The sequence below is a fragment of the Trichomonas vaginalis genome, chromosome III (genome assembly GCF_026262505.1).
Source record: "Trichomonas vaginalis G3 chromosome III, whole genome shotgun sequence".
NCBI lineage: Eukaryota > Parabasalia > Trichomonadida > Trichomonadidae > Trichomonas > Trichomonas vaginalis.
In genome coordinates this window covers 11,090,083-11,110,480 of record NC_067205.1, presented here as the reverse complement: position 1 = coordinate 11,110,480, position 20,398 = coordinate 11,090,083, and the positions used below count along the sequence as shown (strand labels likewise).

Here is a 20,398-nt window from a genome sequence, read left to right as displayed (position 1 = left end):
ATTTCCAGTCAAATAAATTTTATGATGTAGTATATTTTATATCATTCTATCTCATAAAATGAGCACCAAAATACACAATAACGCAAGTCATATTCTGTGAAACAGATTGACAGAACAAATATGTCTATTTGCATGTCTATTTTTCTCATACTTTACGTAATTTTCTGACAGCCAGACCCTTTCAAAAATGGTCCTTGGGCTAAAATTTTTTCAGTGGAAAATTTTACCTACGGTATCCCGCAATCATTCTTGCGGCTTTCTTCCATTCTTCATCTATTAGTCACCAAATATTTGGATAGTTTAAATTCATTACCAAAATCAAGAAGTTTTTTTTTTGGATTACTTTTTGTCAGTTTTGGCATATTTTGCCAAGTTCAATTTTTTTAAGGATACCCTTACATTGCGTAGTTAGAAAGAGAATATGATATTGTCATGATTGCTAAAGTTTTAGGCTCCAGAAATGAATATACATCAAACTGAAACAATTGATAAATTGAATGAACTTTTGAGAGGTTCTCAAATAAAAAAAATTATCTAATTTTTTACAATATTACTATTATTTTATCCACATATGTATATATAGTAATTTGAGAAAACTTTTAGGAAAAAATAAGTTTAATAAAAATCTGAATTTTACTTGTTGTGGGATTGTTATTAATTGACACTCCAGACGTATTACTAATAGTTATGCGTATGCAATTAAAGTATTTCTGATGGACAAAATGTGAGATTTATATCAGATAATTCATTTCTACTATTAAGTTATTCATTTATGAGTTTGCACTTATTCGCACTAAATAAATAACTATTAAAAATTGTTTTAATTAATTGACACCATATAATAGTGAAGTGAATTTTGTTTGATCAAACAACAATAGATGATAGATATAAAGCCAAGAAACTTGCTATTAATATGCTCTACTTGCTATTTCAATGTAAGTATGATATTTTCTAAATGTTTCGTTCAGATAACTTAGATATATTAGTCAAAATTTGAAATTTTAATAGCACATATATTAAAAATAATTATTATTCATAAAAGATTAATGAAATAGTAAAAAAAAATCAATCAAATTATAAAAATACAACATTTAGAAGAATTCTTATTATCCTTCAAAAAGTCAGTATTTCTGCTGTAATTTTCTACAACATTGTAGTTATTGCACTTTGTCTATGGATTTGTATATATGTTATATATAAATTATATATCTAAACTGCCCATAAGTGCAATTTTTATATAAATTGTTTATTTCTTTAACAATTTCATATGAAATATGCTTTTTTAAGCGTATCAAAGCTGTGTTCTTAATGTGCATGGATATATCAAGAAAAATGTCGAAAAAAATGTGAATTCACAAATTCACTGAATTTTCACCGTTTTTTGAATTTTGCTACAGCACTAATATTAAATAATACTAAAATCTTCTGTCTTTGTAAAAGAATAAATTCTGACAAAAAGTGCTCGTTTAAATTTAATGATCATCTGTATGACTAAGTGGTAAAAAGTGTTTATGACCAAAAAAGGGTTACATGCTTAGTCTATTTTTCTGACAGGATACTCTAGATTTACATGATCTCTATTTCATATCTCCGTTTTTAGATTCTTCGACAGATTTTATGATAGAAAACCAAGATTAACAAATTTCCGGCATGTTAATGAAGAAATCTGCAGCTACCCTCAATATTATTTCAATAATCAGTATCGTTTCTCTTACAATTTATTTTTTTCTCAATAATTTAACAAGAAATAACAATACACACTTGGTTTTACGTATAAAAGCTAAGTGTCGAACTTAATCAACTTTACTTACTTAGCAAATGAATATTTTTGTGGTTGCGAGTTCTGAATGCTGAAGTTTTAGATTTCTCTATAAATGATATCATTGCACTTACAATGTTGTTCCAGCCTATCGCATAAATCATAGAAAATCCAAAAAAAAAAATAATATAAAGAAAATTCATGTCATGAAGTTCAAAAAATACCGTGTAACATTAAAATTTGTTATGCATAATACATTTTAGCTATTATTGATTTTTTTTTAATTTTCGAGAAATTGAATGGTGAGTCCGATAGAGAAATTTTTAAAAATCCTAGTGCCTCATAGAAGTAATTTCCCTCGTCTCCCATACTTCCAAATGTATGCATATGACATAAACTTTTATGCATTACACAAATGGCCAATAATATCTATAGAGTAAAAAATTAGAAATTTAATTTTTTTATATGATAGTTATATTTCAGATTTGCGAGCGTAACTTTTTTCTCCATGGCATACTTGTTTTAAGAGCAAATAATCAAAATCGTCCTTCAATTATTGAAGGAGCTGATATCTTTTGAAAATTGAATTGAAAGGGTATTCAATTTTCAAATTTCCTCTCAATTTTGGAAACATATCAACTCTATGAATTAACAATTATGTGCCTTCACAGTTTATCAGTCATATAAGGTGCTTATAAAGAAAAAAGTTACGCTCGCAAAATATGTTTTTATATAGATTTCACATAAAATAATTATGTAATTACTAAAAAGAATATTTTTGTTCTTGAATATTAAAGTGTATTGTAGTTTAAAAAGTTTTAAATATGTTGCTAAAATTTCAGGTTTATAGCTCATGTCTAGCATGACTTCTTCGTATGCGCAAAAAATCTGACACGTAAGGGTATCCTTAAGTCCGAATCGATGATTCGTCATGATTGCCATTTTATTACTCTACAAAGATATTGATCGAAGTTGCTATTCTAATGACGACAAGAAGCTTATTAATGTCAGAGATTCATCTCCTGATCTAAGAATATCAGCTCAATGCGAAATAATATGAGAGAAATGTTTTTCTGAACTATCATCATTACATTCGTTTTCATTTGAAGAAAATCCTAACTTAACCAAAATTGAGTTAGGTGCTTTTTATCAATGCTCGAATCTTATTATAATTAATTTATCTTCATGTAAAAAACTCAGATATATATGGTATGTGGCCTTTTCTGGGTGTAAAAAAGTTAGTAATATATTATTTCCAAATGATATTACATATATAGATTCTAGTGCATTTAGCATGAATGAATTAGTAACAAGCGTAACAATACCTGCATCTGTGAACCATCTCGGTGAATTTGCATTTACTAGATGTTCTTCATTAGAAAACATCATATTTGAAGAAGGTTCTAATATTTCTACCATATACATGGGAACATTTATGTACACTAAAATCTCTTCGTTACGAATATCAGAAAAAGTATCTCAAATTATAGCAACTACTTATGTGAATCCAGTGATAACAAATATGCAAATCGATCAAAATAATCAGTATCTAATTATCGAGAATAATGCTGTTTTTTCCAAAAATAAAACTGTTTTATTTTATTTCCTAATACTTCCGAGTGATACATATCTGATTCCGGATTCTGTAACAACAATTAAAACAAGTTGCTTCTCACATTCAACTATTACATCAATAACAATTCCAAAAAATGTGAAAAGGATCGAAGATCATGTTTTCTGGTATTGTCCAAGGTTGATAAAGGCCGAATTATTGGGACCTTTAGACTATTTTGGATATAGTTTATTTTATAATTGTGGAAATATCGAGTTAGTTGTTTTCCCAAATGCTTCAATGAAACTTAGAAGTTTAGTCGATTATACATATACTCCTAAATTATGTTTAAAATTCCAATGTAAAGTTTTAATAGATGACTTTACAATTAAAAGAATAACCAAAATTTGGGTTTCATACATAAATGATACAAATCTTATTGTTGACAAAAATGCATTGATAATGAATTCTGCTCAAACAATTATATATGAATACTGGGGAATAAATTATCTATTTGGCACAGAAATACCTAAAACAGTCCAAATAATAAAAGAACACGCATTTGAAAATTCATGGGTTCATAGATTAATAATCGAAAATGATACAGAACTTTCTGTGATTGAAAATTATGCATTCATGAATTGTAAAGTATTAAGATCTTTTACATTTTCTTTTCCTCGTTTACAGAGCTTAGGAATTTCAGTATTTAAAAATTGCACAAAATTAAATAGTGTAATAAATATTTCAAATATCCCTGATTTGTGTTTTTCTGGGTGCACTAGTTTGGAAAATGTTACTATTAAAGAAGGGTCAACAAGAATTGGGAATAGATCATTTGAGAATTGCAGTTCTTTAGTAAACACTAGTATTCCATCAACCATAAGACAAATAAATTCGGATGCGTTCAGAAATTGCATAAATCTTACATCAGTCACATTTGCAGTGTCTAATAGTCTTGAATATTTAATACCATTTGCATTTTCTGGATGTAAATCAATTGCGAATATTAATAGTTTTGATTCATCAAACTATAAATGCTTTGATAATACTATTTACTTCAAAAAAGATTCAAAACTTAACCTCATTTATCATGCATCAAATTCACCAGAAAAAGTATTAATTATTAATTGTGCAACTATCAGCAATTATTTCTTCAATTACTGCAACAATATTGAGAACATAAGCATCGCTTCAAACAGTGTTTCTTTAATAGAATCGTATGCATTTAACAAATGTCTCAAACTCAAATATATTAATTTTCCTTTCTCAGTAAAAATTGTTCAACCTCATGCATTTAATGAATGCAATTCAATTAGATGTTCAGTTGTTATTGAAAACAAATCTATTGCATTTGCGAAAATGATTGCCGAATCCGGAATTCCGCGAAATGCTGTCATTAAATGTGTACTTTATCAAAAGACAGATTTTAAAAGTCAAAATATGATATTTAAGCTTTTCAATAGAAGACGGTGAAATACGGGTATATTGCAGCTTTTCCATGCATCCTTCAAGTATTAGAGGAATTATATCTATTTACTATAGATCTTATTGTTTATTATATTTTTGTTATTAATATGTTAAACAGTTTTTTTTTCATGCATATAACTTTTCCAAAGGATAACAATAAAGTGTATATAATTTTTCTAATACAGATCTGACTAGAAATTTTCAAATATCGACATTAATAAAAAATATGCATAAAAGCTTGATACAAGTAGCAAACATTGAAATGCATGATTGAGATAATATTCTTTTGTGCATAAATGCTAAAGGAAAAGAATGTTATAATACTTGAATTGATACTTTATACATGCTCTGAGTACGAAGAACCCTGAACACTCTACGAGAAGAACAAAAACATAATTGGAAATTCTCAGATGAACTATATAAAACCATACCTATCATTTCTTTAAAATTATTATTCAATCTATGAACCGATAAAATATAAATATAATAGGCAATATTCATAACATATATTAGTATTTAAATCATTTTCATTATATAATATTCAATTAACACCATTATTGAAGGCTATTCGATGAACAATTATTGAAAATATTCATAGATGTGGAATAAATCCTATAAGTTCAAACAAAGCTAGATCTATATGAGAAGAATTTTAAATAACAACTATTGAATGCTTAATCAATATAATCAATTTTAACATTTATTGATAAAATTAACTTTTATCATATTGATTGATAAGGTTTATGAAAAAAGTTGCTATTTTAAACGTAATAAACAAGTCTTTAAGATGTCATTATCCACAAGAAAAAAAAAATAAAAGAAAAAGTTATTCCGATACGGGGAGTCGAACCCCGATCCTATGGATGAAAACCAAAAATCCTAACCCCTGAACGATATAGGATTCACATTTTAACGTTTGTTTGATCAAAGATCATCCAAAATTTCTAGTATTTTCTTTTTTGGCCAACGAGAATTTACAAATTTTTCTAACACGGAATATTTTGTTAGGCAGTTTAAAAGATGTTTTCCAATTAAATTAGGTATTGTTACTGTCTTTTTTTCCTGAATAAGTATCATGAACGGTTTCAATATAGACATCATAAATTCCAAGCAACTTTTTAGCACTCTTGATTCTCATTTCTTGTACATGTTGTTTTGCATTTAAGCTTTGAAGGTTCATTTCAAGATTTACCTTTTCTGATTGAAGAACATCAGTGTCTCCGCGTATTGCTACGATTCTTCTATCTATGTTATTAATCTGTGCTATTATATCAGCTCTTTCCTTTTCTAATTTTTCAATACTATTATTTACCGTTTCTTTCCTTGATGAGATCTTTATTTTGTAGTTTTCGATTATCTCTTCTTCCTGACTAATTTGTTCTTCAAGATCTTGAATAATTTCGATATTATTTATTTTTGACTTTTTTTGTAATTTGTTGATTTCTTCTGACAACTTTTTGATCTCTTCTTCACACTCGCTCATCTTGTCTGACATTTCTTTCATGAATTTACCGTGTTCTCTATTTTCATTTTCTAATCTCGTTTTGTTTGATTCTTCGCGTGCACGTAAGATATCTTCAACAGTTTTGTATCCGTTGTCAATACTTTTAACAATGTTTTTAACTGAATTTGAATATAACGGTAATTTCTTTTTGTTGAATTGAGGAGAATTCCTTGGGCTCAAATCTGAGTATGACAATGTATCGTATTCTGTATCAGGCACTTCATTATTTTGTTGTTGATCGAATCTAACTCTGTTTGGAGATTTTTTAATGGGGGAATCATTGTATTGAGATGAATAAACTTTCTTTTCGAGTGACGTACGCTGCTTTCTTAATGCTTCAAGATCATCTAACAGTTTTGAAGCAAGTAAATTCGTTTCTGTTAATAAACTTACTTGTTTTCGTTGTTTATCGTTAGCATAAATGATAGACTGAGATGAAGGGAAATCAGGAATATTCTTAAGAGTTTGCAGTTCTTCTAATTCCAAATGATTTACGTATTCTCGTAAAGTTCGATTTGATTTTGTTAGCTGATCAACTCTGTTTTTAGCTGATGTTACTCGCTCTGAAATAATACGAAGAGCTGAATCATTTCTATCAAAATCATAATCGTACATTAAAATGATCGGGATTGTCACATTTCATCATCTCATTTTTATATTTCTTCAGTATAGGAAATGCTATTATATCACCATGTAAACAATACAAAATAAAGACATAGAGGTATAGATCAACATTGTGGTATCCTTCCTAAAATAATATAAAAAATAATGAATATTGAGTTTTGATATTCTTCAAATATTATTTTTGTATCTTGTGAACAGTAAGTTTATGAAGAAAATAGCATGAGAAATGACGAATTACACTTTAAAATCATTCGAAAATGTTATTTCAATCAAATATTTCTGAATTCATTAAAAAATATAATTGATTCATTATAACATTGATATCAATAGACTACAAGGAATAAAATTCTCAGAAGAATAAGAATAAGAAAAAAAATCTAAGAAAATTAAAACAGAGCTATAAGTTTAGGCAACTGAGCTGTATGCAGAATCAGCTGAGATTGGTGTGACCATTGAAGCTGGTGTCTTGCTGTTGCCGCCATTAGCAATGAAGATTGCAATAACGAAAGCGATCAAAGCATTTAAGAACCAAATTCCAATGGAGTAAACAATTCCATTCATGCCGAGTTGAGAAATTGATGTAGAATTCTTGTAGTTCAAGCAGAAGATCAAAGAAATGATGCAAGCATGAAGAATGGCAAGAACAACGTAGAGGAGTGTTTCCTGCTTTTCATCGAAGTTGTTAGCAACAAGATGAGCTCCGAAAACCTTCTTTGTTACAAATGGCCAGAAGCAAGCTAAAGCAGCGAGGAGGGCTGTAAGAAGAAGGTAATAAATAATGAACCTGTTCAAGTATGCATCATTTAAGTGGAAGTTTGATGTAATGAAGAACCACATTATTCCAACACCGATGTTAAATAATGCAGCAAATCCGTAGCAATACTTTGGAGCCTTTTCATCAGCACGCCATGTAAGGAAGGCGAAGACACATCCTAAAACAAGGCAAATGACTGCAGTAACGATTCTGACGATTGTTGAAGCAATTGAGAAGCCAAGCAATAATGTGGCAATAAGGTTTGAAACGATGGTAAGTACAGCAAGGGCACCACCAATCTTAGCAACAAGTTTAAAATCCATCAAAGAGAATTTTTATTTGACAGCGGTTCACAAATATTTTTTTATGATAAAAAGATTTCACTTTGATATATCATTCGATTAAGGGACTAGAGTACTATTTAAAATCATCAACTGATGCAAATAAAATTCTTATTCTTTCAAATTCAAAGATTCTTATCCGAATTTGTTCAGCATCGCTTCTACAATTGCGATTCAATAATACATGATGTTTGTGAACAAGAAATCGGGCGACAGACATATTCTTATAATGAATCCGATTCTTAGACACTAAGAGTATGTGTTGGAATAAGAAATATTACTAAGTTCTTAATAAAAATACAAACAATAGTTTTAAAAGTTTACATAAACATTATCTGCAATTTTGAATATAAAATTGCAAAAGTTGCTGAGGTTCTTCTGGTAGCTTTCTGCCTTCACACCTACCAATAAGTAAGATGATACTAGTCTTCAATTCGTTAACTTTTTGCTTAAATTCTTCAATGTTCTTTTCTACATCAGCACATTCCCTTTGCTTTTGCAAAACAATCAACTCTTTACTTCGTGTCGTTTCTTCAACATTACTTTTCATTTGATTTAATTCATCGATTTTTGATTCGATATTCTGTATTTCGTGATTTAATTTATCTAATTCCTTTGTTGAGATAGATATATCTTCTAAAACATCTCCAATTCTGATCCTACCATCATGTATTCCAATTTCAGCTGCTTTGGTTCTTTCTATTATGTTATCATATTCTTCTTTCATAGAATTGTATTTTGATGATAAAATATTGCATTCAATTTCAAATTCTTGTAAGATGTGAACATTTCCTTCAGAACTAAAAGTCAACTGTGTATTATCAGCAATATATTGCTTTTTTGACTCTTGTAATTCTTGGTTATCTTGCTTTGTCAGCGTAATTTGCTCACGAGCTAACCAAATTTTGTCAACGAGTTTTTTCCTTTTCGTTTCGTACTTTTTTCGAAGTTGTTCAATCTCTTTATTGATTTCTCGCTGAGATTGATGTCGTATAAGCTTATTCTTATTGTATCCTTGAATCGTCAGATTTAATTTTTCTAATTGATTATCATAACCTGATTTAACTTTATTAAGTCCTTCTTTTTGATTTGGAAAATGATCTATTAATGATTGAAATATGTCTCGTGCTGCAATATATTGATCCCAAAGAGAATAAGACTCGTTTGTGACGTCCTGTAAGTCATCACTCAAAGCGTCAAAGAAATGTCGATGTGTTCCACCATTTCTTGCTGTTTTCATTCGAATAGTTGTTCCTGATTTTGCACTTGCACGAAATGAATTTTGTATTTGCGCTGACATGTTTGCACGAGCAAATTGAGCTTTTCTTTTCTTTTGGCTTTCTTTTAATATATGAGGAATTTGAATAAATGGAATGTCAGTTTGAGGAATTGCATTTTCCATAAAATTTTGATAAACGTAAATATTTGAATGAAAATCAGTTTACATCAAACAACCAAATTTTGTTTCTTGATTGGGATACAGTTAATTTTATTTCAATGTAAAGTTCAAATGTCAGAATTCATTTTACAAATAATGAGCATTTTTTATGATTCTGTTTTTTGTACCAATGCGATTTCTAGAAAAGGAGCAAATACAGCAGTTGCAGAAAAACATAATCCAATTAAACAAACTATCATTTAATCCAAGAACAAAATTTTTATTCAAAATCATTATTAACATGAAAAACTAATGTTGAAACAAGAACCACATCAACTCTACTTAGACACTAAATAAGGATTTAAGAGATGAAGGCTTAATATGCTTCTTCTTATATTCTTTGTAAATTTTCTTCAGCTGTTCCTCCTTTTCCTTATTTTCATTTGGCCTTTTCGTATAATGATTAATTTGTCTACGAAGTTCAGCGTTTTTATTTCGGATTTTTGAAATTTCGTTATCTAAATTCTCAATTTCTTTAAGAAGTTCATCATATCTATCATACTGATCTGAGATAACATCCGCTCTTTCCATTCCCAACTTTAGAGCGTTTTCTGATAAATAATAATTTTTAACATGATTGAGATTTGTGTTATCAATTTTTTGCAATTTGGCTGAATAGTCAGCAAGTGTGCTATTATAATCTTTTGGATCAATAAAATTAAGTTCATTCTCCAAATTACATTTTTCTTCTTGATCAAGCCTTCTTTGAGTGATGTCCTCAATTCTATCGTAAACTCCTGCAAATATTTTATTTCTGAAATGAAAATGAATTGCTCGTTCATGTAATTTTTTAATAATTTCCTTTGCAAGCTCATTTGAATAGTTTTCTTCTAGCCTATCCATATACCCACAAAATTCATCTCCAACTCCAAATCTTTCATATGCAGAAACAGATCTATACATTCAGAAGTATTATATGGGATTTAGTGGATGGAATTTTTTTCACTCAGAAAAAAAAGTTTAGTAAAAATCTCCTGAAATTTGAATTATAGTTTGACCCTTGACAAGTCAAACTTACAGGGAAGGCATGATGCTTTATGCAGATCTAATTTGCTCACAGACTTTCCTGAATAGCAGTCAAAAGTTCTGAATTCAGTAATGAATTATTTTTGAAAAATTGCTTACCTTTGATAAAATTGGTTGTACTTGATCACAAAAGACATCTATAATTCATATTTAATTGAGCACTTCTTCATAGATTGAATATTTTTGAATGTTCAACTTTTATTTTTCCATCATTGCAATATTTTTTAACCTCAAATAAAACAGTCCCATGCAATAAGTCATCTTCTCACAATATTATATATAGTTTGATAGAATATAAATTTGATAAAATTATTTTAAAAATTTTTGATCATTAATTTGATTTCCATGCTATAATACTTTGAAAATTTTAAGATAACACGGTTAAATGATTATAAGTCATCATTCAAATTTAACAATTTTATTTTAGCGGCACTAGTTCAAATATTTATTGAAATTCGTTGAATACACGCATTGTATAGTATGTTTTCATATGAAAATGTAAACACTAAAATCCCGCGAAAATTTGAAAAAAATCAAAAAATGGATGAATTAGAAAGAATTCTCGGAAACCAAACTGAACAGCAATTACCGAGCGTTCTTACATGGCTCAGAAAAATGTTCATCCAGTACAATGATATACAAAATCAAAATCTCAAAGATTTTATACTTCAGCTGGATAATTTTGTTAGAAAGCAGCTAAATGTATATCACTCACAAGAAAAAATCTTAATAGAGATAGCATTACGTCTCTTTCTCCGATTTCTCCGTGGAAATTCAATAAATACAGAACCAGAAAAATTAAACAATACAGATCCTGTGCTGTTTGAATTGATATTTTCACAGCTAATGGAAATACCAAACCATTCAGATGTTATATCTACTTCGCGAGAAATTTTTAATGAAACTTTAACAAATATAGAGACGGAACAGAATCCTATATCATTTTATTCAGCTCCTTCTTGGTTTTATTCCCAGAAAGTGCTTTCATTTTTAAGCTCAAATCTTCCTTTTGCTGAGTTTCAGAAAGAAATAAGTAAAATTTTCCAAATAATCGATAAAATCACCAAAGTCAATCCCAACTTTTCGACACTTACATTTCTTGCTGATGCATTTAGATATCCACAAGCAAATATTGCTGAAAATTATCAAGAATATCAAAATTTCTACATTACTCTTTTAAATTCCTATTCGTCCATTCTTAGTTCCGATAGATTTCCTCCGTCAACTATCATCTCCCTCTTTTTTTCGAGTTGGTGGGGATTATTTAAACAATTTGTTGGTCAAAAGCCTACGCAAGAACTTCCAAGTCAAATAGAAATCATTACTAGACAATTTGACAAAATTTCCGGCCAATTATACCATGATATGCAAAGAATGTTTCAATGGGGCTCAATGTTTTTGTTCTACTTACAGTTACAAACTACAGAACAGAAAAACAGAACATTAGTATTGATATGCAATGCAATCCGAAGGGTAATTGACGTAGAACATCCGATAAGATCAAATTATAAACATGATTTCATCAAATACCTTTTCAATGAGCACAAAAACAACAGATCATGGGAAGTTTACATCATTATAAGACACATTGCCGATACAATTTCTTCAATTATTTTCCAAACAACAAATTTCAATGCTGTTTGCTTTAACGGGCCAACATCAATATTTAGCAACATTATACCAAATCAGATTTACAATTATACCTGCACTTTTGCTGAACAAAGCAGCCATTTGACAGATTCTCATTATTTCGACTCTCTTTTGAACACAAACTACAAGATCATATTCTTCAATGAGAAAGATAAGTATATCAAAGCCATTGAAGATATAATTGTTCACTGGGACACAATAAAAAGGAAATTACCAGAAACTGTCAATTTCTTCAAGCAATTCAGCACAACTCTTATCGAAGCCTTCGTATTTGACGAAGCCAATAACTACAGGACAGAAACAAATCGTTCTTACGTTAGATTAATTACAAGAATATTTATCCAACTTGCAATTGCGTTTTCACACGCCAATTTGATCGTAAACCATTTCATATTGAACAACAAGTTGTCTGTCCAAGATCTTTCGCCAAATGTCTCTCCATTAATCTTGAATTTTAAGAAAACCGACGAATTCAAGTCCTTCAAAGAGTTATTTGACGTAATCAAGAAGATCAATCCTTTGTACCATAACGATATCGTAAGAGCCCTTTCTACAGAGTTATTCAACGCTTGCAAACAAGAAAAATTAACCTTAAACTTAGTAAAATTTTTCGAATCGATATGTGTCCAAGAAACACATCCATTGATTGTGAGATTAGCACAAGTTATGCTTGAACAGATACCAGACAGAATCACGAATCTTTTCGCTGTCGACACTAAACCGATAAATTTAATTTCTCAATGGGTAATTTTCACAATTAGATTTGCACAAGCTACGAGACAAGTCTACCGGAATTCTCCTTTCATACTATCCTTGATTACATATAACAGGATAACTCTTTTCGGTATTGTCATCCACTTGAAAATGCTCACAGTCACTAAACCAATTTGGGAAATGGTTGATGTAATAACTCATGTTTTGTTAAAACTGTATCCAGATGAATCGAATTACGACATGAAACAAAGGATCTTCATTAAACCAAGAGCATTTAGAATCACTGATTCCGAGCGTTGTTCCTTCCTTTTATCTATAAGAGAACAGTTCAAATACGCAAATGAAACAAAATCTGCCTTGAATTTGAACATTTTCGCTCCGATGTTGGAAACAGCGTTTAATACTGAAGATGATGGTTGTATTGATGCAGCGGGTACATATTTGGCACAAGTAATTGATTCTTGTATCGATGAATTCAATGAAAAGAACAATGAACATATCATGAGAATTCCGAAATTGTGGTTCAAAACAATGAACAAAGCAAATCCAAATACAATGCAAAGTATTTTGGAACATACACCACAATTCTTCAAGATCTACTTGAAACCTGAGAAACCAACATTCAAAGAAAACAATCCAATAAAATATGGTGGTTTCGGATTCGATTTGAATGCAATTCTTAAATCAATTTTGGATTTAAGTGTTGTTTCAAAAGATGAAATTTTCCATTTATTGAATTTATTGAATGTTGCATTCAATTCTTTCTTGGAACAAAGACCTGAACGAAACCTTGTCTCCAAGGAAACATTGATCAACATGTTCATACTCTTGAATTCTTGTTTCTCTAATGATTCACATAAACAGAAAGCCAAGAAATTAAGTGATATGTTGGTCATCAAATTCGGTGACAGATTATTAGAAAAAGGTGACAATTTATTCTTGATTTCACTTTTCGAAACAATCGGACAATTCAAAGCCGAAATGTTCTTGAACCTTACAGACATGGCGCAAAACTTGATCAAGTATTTACTCGAGAAAGGATTGACAGAACATAAAGTTCGTCAAATCATTGATCATGTTTTAGATTTGAGTGATCACAAGTTCAGATCTAACACTGTTTTGACAACATTCTCGTATTTCATTAAGCACCTCCCAACAGTGTTTACAATGGCTGATTGCAGGATGCTCTTGAATATATCATCAGAAAACATGGACGATTATTTCAAGACACTTTTCAAGACGTTTATTGACACTTTTGTCGATAATCAAAACGATCAAGGAAAAGATGAATTCCTTAACATGGTTTATACATCAGCCTTGAGCATGTCGTTCTATATCAGACACATCATCAATAAACTGTTCGTTAGAATCAACAGAAGAATCAGAGCGTTCAGTTTATACGAACTCGAAAGTTGTCCAATACAAAACTTTTATCATAAGTTTACTTTGGCAGTTTTCAGTGGAACAATCACCGAAGCAAATGATATGATAATAAGAAGATCTGCACAGTTATTCCAGATGAATGATGAATCAGGTTCAATTGAAAAAGCGGTTAAAACTGTCACTTTTTCATGGGCTGTAACATTATGTCCAAGTATATTTGAATCATTCAGAGGATCACAACAGTTATTGCAGATGATTTGTTTGAGCATTGTTCACACTTTTTACACGAGAAACTCTTTGTTGGCGGAATTAGTAACTTTAGCTTTGCAAGCAATCAAACAAAACGACCACATCGAACAGATAATGACTCCTTATTTGAATAAGGCAATTGCAAGGCCAATAGAAACATCTCCTGCAGCATTGTTCAGTTCGACAAATCCGAAATTCTCGAGAAGAGTTAAAAATATTCCAGAAAAAACTCCACCGGAATTTGCTGAAACTCTTGGATTGGGAATTATCGAGTTCGCAAACAAAAATGATGAGGATAGAATCAAAGCAACAAATGTTTTCTATCATATGATGAAAACTCTTTGCTTAAAGACATTCTTGGCTAATGAAAACACAAAGAGATCATTGATGAAGAAAGTTTCTGACGACCAACCACTTTTGAAAGCGATTTTGAAGAGTTTAGTAAATATTTACGCGAACCAAAACATCGCTTACATCCAATTGGTAAAGAAATACGTTATCAGACTCATGGTAACATATCCCGCTGAATCAGTTGATGCTCTTTTGTTCAGTGAAGATATTCCTTGCGCTTTCGATTTCTGTTATGATATGATTTCAAATGATTCTTCTTTGACAATTTTCACTTCACTTTACCAGAGAATCAATTGTGGACCGGATTGTTTGGGAATCAAATCATTTATCTACAGGTTAATACATGTATTAACTGATGATCCAAAGTTCTGTTCCATTAATCTTTCAGAAGGATTAGAAAATGCTTTCAAATTCACTTATCAACAATGTTCTGACAACAAAAAGACATTTGACAATTACTATGATTCTTTGACAGAGATTTCATATGCATTGATCAATTGTTATGCCTGCAAGTTGTATCCACAGAACAAGAACAATTTCTTCATCTTGAATTTCACGAAAGTATTTTCTTTGAATTATTTCCAGAAGTCAGAATTGTATCATTACTTCAGACAAAAACTTCTGACAAAAGACAACGATGAAATCGCAATTGGCTTGACTTCAGCAATATACAATGTATGGCAGAAATGTGATCCTACATTAGTTAATTGCATCTTGCCAAATTGCATCAAATGCATCGAAAGAAATGATCCAGATTTCATCGACAAACTGTGGAGCGGTGTCATGAAAATCATTGAAGACAAAAGATATTTGGGACCAACATTCCACGCAATTAAAGAAATTTTGAGAATTTCTGCACCAAAACAACCGATTTTGCAAAGAATTCTTAAAATATCTTCTGAATCAATATCAGATGGAGATGTTACAACAATTGTTTATGCTTTGAAGTTACTCAAGAAGTTGCAAATCATGAAATTGTTGCCACCATTTTTGTTCCACAAAATTTTCAATTTGTTGTTTTATTATTCGAAATTTTTCGAATTCCCTTATCAAAAACATTCTTTGGGACTTTTGGAAGCCTGCAAAGAGTATTTAGAGGATTTGCCAATTAAATCCATCAAATCACTCCATCTCTACTGCAACAACTACACACAGAGTTTGAGTGATTTCATAAGATTGGGACAAATTTTGTCAAATACTCCTGTTTTACAAAAATATCTGCCATTTTCATTCATTTCTGTCATTTCTAATGAAATTTCAAGAAATTGCATGTCAGAAAAATCCAATGTAATCAGGATGTTCACTAAACTGAACAAACTCAATAAGGATCTCATTTTCGAAGGCGAGAATTTCAACGAACTTGTAAAAATTGCTTTGATTTTCATGGATCATATCAAAGCTCTCAAAAAATACGAGTTAATGATCAATTTTGTCACTTTTATCATGGAACATGGCAGCAAAGATTCCATTGACTCAAGTATAGTCAGAGCAGTCAAGTTACCAGTGAATTCATGTTCATTGATGTATCTCGCGATTTCTTTGAAATATTGGCCGGAAATTTTCGAAAGAGATGTTCCACAAAAGGCTGAAATTATCGATAGCGCTATTAGATTCACTGATCCAAACATCTCTGCTTATAAACCAATCTACAGCATGTTAATTGACCATATCTTCATTAACAAGGAATTCTTTTTGTCAATGAAAAACGTAATTTTGAATTATTTCAAGGAATTAGTTTTGAATTTCAACACGAGAAATACTTCAAGATTATTGTTGTTCACTGATCATCTCGTCAGATTCCATTTATCTGATATCTCTTCAAATACTTTGGATTTCTTGTTATCTAACTATCCAAAAGTAAATCCAAATTATTTGCCAGGATACTTTGAATACCTTGTCAAAACCGTTCTTTCAACGGATTATTTGAATAATGACCAACAAATTTTACTCAAATTTGTTTTCGATCACATTGAAGACCAACCTGAAAATGAAACGACATTTATGAAGATGGCAAGTGAATTAATCAAGAGCGATGAAGTTTGTCCGACATCCAAAGAAATGATCATTGATTTCGTCATCGAAAAAGCTTTCAATGTTTCAAGCTATTTATATGAAGATTTCATTGAAGTTTGTCAAAAATACGAAATTGACATTTCCGTGAAAATCTTCAACCTCTACGTTATCGCAGCAAGTTCTGATGATAATCCAATGAGAATCAATGCAATCGATCACATCAAATCTTATCTTCCGTTAGAAGACATTTCAAAGGCAGCCTTTTTACTCAAAAACTATTTGAATATTTCTCTTTGGAGAGACAGATTTTTGCCGGTTATCGCGGCGGTTTTGACACCAAAAGACGGTTGTTATTATCCATTGTTTAGTTTGAGTCATTTATTGACGAGAGTTGGTGATGAACTGATTGAAACAGTTTTGATCAATGTTATAAACGAAGAAAATCAAGATGAATTCGCTGATTTGTTGAGAATTTTGACATCAATCAAAAACAAGAAATATTATGTCAAGATTTTATCAGCATTGATTCACACATTTTACATTAAACACATCAAAGTTCCATTGAACACAGCTGAGAGAGCATTGAAGTACTCTTTCGATCCATTGATGTCTTCCGCTTTCTTTGATGCCGATGAAGTTCCTTCCATTCAAAAATTCAAACCGAATGTGAATAACGATGCAATCTTTTCATTCTATTCTCCAAGATGGAGCAACCAAGAAAGAACAGCCGCAGCTCTAACAATGCTACAACAATACCAGACTGCTGATATTGTCTTCCAAGATATGCCAAGGCCGGAATGCAAAGTTCTTTTCGCATTGAAATCGATGCAAAACAGATTCAACATCAACAAAACGAACAAATTAGTTAATAACGTTTTCTTGATGATGAGAAAGACAGAAAACGCTGTTGATGAAACAATCGAAGCACTCAGGGACATGGGCGAGAAGTGCAGGGACAAATTGGTTCAGCCAACACAAGAAGCTGAACAAAGAGTACTTTCTAATTTGATTTATTCCTTGACGAAAAGGAAATACAAATCAATATTCGAGAAAGAAAGAGTTATCATGATCATGTGTGCAATGGATATTTTCAGGAAGTCATTACGTAATGAGAAATATCAATTGTTAGACATGTCACAGTTGATTTCTCCTTCTCTTTTCACTGGTTATGAAATAATGATTTCAAATGTCCACGCAATTCCTAAGAGAAGAATGGCCGACCAAATTCCAAATTCACCATGTTACCTTTTGTTGCAACCAAGTTTCGCTTATGAATTACCAACAATTTTGGGATTCACAGAAGGTGGATTAGTTGCAGCAGGAAGTGAACAAATCTCCAATTTCTTCCAAACAATGGGACGAAACATCCAAGAAAACAAAATGACGAATAACGAGTGGTATTCGATGATGATTTTCTCGTTCAATGTTTTCATGGCGTTCCAATCTCCAGAAACGTTTTCCACTGTCTTCAACGCTTGTGCGAAAGTTGCTGTGACACAACCAAGTTACGCAAGGAAACACACAGCTGTTGCAATGATGTTGACATTGATTAATCACGCGGCAACAACAGGAACTCCAGAATACATCAAAAGTGTTCAAGACAACAGTGGAATCTTCGCCAAAGATAACACTTATATCTGGAGAACATGGTTGCAGCATTTCATCACTCTCGGAAAACACAGATGGTTGTTTGATTTGGCACATGATATTTTCATGGAAATGCCACAAAGAGCATTGATTTCTGCACAACAGTTAGAAGCTCGTGACGTTGCAGACTTGTTACAAAGGAAATGGGCAAATGATAATGCTCCTTCACAACTTCGTGAACTTGAAGTTTTCGAGAATTATTGTTCATTAATTTTCCAAAATAATCCAAGAGAAATTGCTCGTTTTAATGTTCTTTGTAAATTTGTTGAACAAGTTTTATATGTCGATGATCCAACAACAATCGACATTAATGAACTGTTAACAGTTGGAAGATACATTAATCCATTGCAACAAGCAGCTTCTAAATTAAATATTGTTGATGTTGAAAAGATCTCCGATTTCTGTCAGTTCCATTCACAATGCAAACAAAACCAGAACGACATCGAAGGTTTTGTTCAACGATATTTCGAATTGGATATCAATTTCGATGTCATTGAACAGATCAATCGAACATTCATGGAAGTCAGCAACGGGAACATGTTGACACTTAAGAAACACAATGACATTTATTCACACATTTCATTGTATTATTTGCACAAGAATTTCGATTACATCAACGACAACATTTTGTTGATGAAATTCATGTCATCAGAAGGCAACAACACTACTATCATCATCAGTCCTACTCGGTCATCACTCGAAGCCGTTTTCATGGAGTCATTCACAAACTTCACATACACAGCACACGACATCATGTCAGCAACATATTTATCACGAATCAGAAACATCAATTATCCTATTTACGAATATTTCCAGATTGGCAAAGATTACGCTATGATCATGGTTGCTGCCGAATACAAGAGTCTTTCACAGATCTTCGTCCAACATGAGCGAATGTACATCGACGAGTTCATCAAATCAGAAAGAGATGTCAATGAATTACCCGACACCGCTCTTTTGCAATACATGAGTTCGAAGTGGGATATCCAATCATTCGTCAAATTCCGAACATATTTCATGCGTTCACATGCTATTTCTGCCGTCATCGGCAATCTTCTTGCAGTTGATTATCCTACAGCAGAGACATGCTGTATCTTGTTCAACGCTACATCAGCAAGGATTGTTGATCCATCAGGCATCGGCAAATGTCCAGGATGTCCGAACTTCAGGATGTCTAAGAACTATGCTCGATTCTATGGTCCAAACTTCGAAGGCGAATTCTCACTTGCTATGGCCGCCGCCGCACATTCATTTGTTATGGAAATCTCCGCTATGAGAGCCATTCTCCACCAGATTCTTACAGACAGCGACAACTCATTGTCAGGTGATTTCTATAAACTTCATTCGATGGCTGAACAGTTCGAGAACAGAGTTATTGCATTTTCACCTCCACATCCATGCAACACATCTAAAGACAGCTGCATTCGCTGGTACCAGAACATCCTTGATGTCATTGAAGCCACGAAAGCAACAGATTTACCAAAACACTACTTCCCATGGTTCTAATTTTTATACTTTCTATTTTATTTTATTTTTTATAATTTTGTTTTATTTTGATTTATATTTATATAAAATAAGTTTTATATTAAACATACTTTTTCTGTTTTTCAATTTTTGATAAGCAATAACTTGTGAAAAATGATGTGAAAGTACAAACAATTTTTTGTACGCTTCACACCCCTAACAATTACAATTTTTTGAAATTTCAGATATTACATGAAAATATCTCTATGATAATGTGAAATCAAGCAATGATGCGTCTGAAAAAATCAAAAGATTTCTAAATAGGAAATTCACAGAGAAAGGATTTGGATTAAGTGAATTCTTTGTTGCATCATTTGTCAAAGTTAAAGACCAAGAGGTCAATTTTTCAGAAAACATATATGATAACATCATTATTAATACTGATGAAGAAAACAATCGATT

The 20,398-nt window shown here is 31.2% G+C and overlaps 6 protein-coding genes and 1 non-coding gene across 7 annotated transcripts, besides 1 other annotated feature; 2 read left to right on the top strand and 5 right to left on the bottom strand.

The window, feature by feature from the left end:
• Positions 1-355: 355 nt before the first annotated feature.
• Positions 356-2,666: a mobile genetic element.
• A 387-nt stretch (positions 2,667-3,053) lies between these two features.
• Positions 3,054-4,784, top strand: TVAGG3_0680720 (ribonuclease inhibitor domain-containing protein; the record flags this gene model as incomplete). Its single annotated transcript, XM_001329805.1, has 1 exon — positions 3,054-4,784. The coding sequence occupies one exon, from the start codon at positions 3,054-3,056 to the stop codon at positions 4,782-4,784; it is 1,731 nt and encodes a 576-aa protein (XP_001329840.1).
• Positions 4,785-5,607: 823 nt separating this feature from the next.
• On the bottom strand, positions 5,608-5,679 carry TVAGG3_0680710. Its single transcript has one exon. It is a non-coding gene; the product is annotated as a tRNA-Glu (tRNA).
• A 135-nt stretch (positions 5,680-5,814) lies between these two features.
• Positions 5,815-7,079, bottom strand: TVAGG3_0680700 (biological adhesion protein; the record flags this gene model as incomplete). The annotated part of the gene is made up of 1 exon (XM_001329806.1): positions 5,815-6,897. The coding sequence occupies one exon, from the start codon at positions 6,895-6,897 to the stop codon at positions 5,815-5,817; it is 1,083 nt and encodes a 360-aa protein (XP_001329841.1).
• A 213-nt stretch (positions 7,080-7,292) lies between these two features.
• TVAGG3_0680690 (uncharacterized protein) lies at positions 7,293-7,988 on the bottom strand (the record flags this gene model as incomplete). Its single annotated transcript, XM_001329807.2, has 1 exon — positions 7,312-7,983. The coding sequence occupies one exon, from the start codon at positions 7,981-7,983 to the stop codon at positions 7,312-7,314; it is 672 nt and encodes a 223-aa protein (XP_001329842.1).
• Positions 7,989-8,292: 304 nt separating this feature from the next.
• On the bottom strand, positions 8,293-9,411 carry TVAGG3_0680680 (uncharacterized protein; the record flags this gene model as incomplete). The annotated part of the gene is made up of 1 exon (XM_001329808.1): positions 8,333-9,403. The coding sequence occupies one exon, from the start codon at positions 9,401-9,403 to the stop codon at positions 8,333-8,335; it is 1,071 nt and encodes a 356-aa protein (XP_001329843.1).
• Positions 9,412-9,721: 310 nt separating this feature from the next.
• TVAGG3_0680670 (uncharacterized protein) lies at positions 9,722-10,345 on the bottom strand (the record flags this gene model as incomplete). The annotated part of the gene is made up of 1 exon (XM_001329809.2): positions 9,722-10,342. The coding sequence occupies one exon, from the start codon at positions 10,340-10,342 to the stop codon at positions 9,722-9,724; it is 621 nt and encodes a 206-aa protein (XP_001329844.1).
• A 660-nt stretch (positions 10,346-11,005) lies between these two features.
• On the top strand, positions 11,006-19,978 carry TVAGG3_0680660 (uncharacterized protein; the record flags this gene model as incomplete). Its single annotated transcript, XM_001329810.1, has 1 exon — positions 11,006-19,978. One exon carries the CDS (start codon positions 11,006-11,008, stop codon positions 19,976-19,978), a length of 8,973 nt encoding a protein of 2,990 aa, XP_001329845.1.
• Between the last annotated feature and the right edge of the window lie 420 nt (positions 19,979-20,398).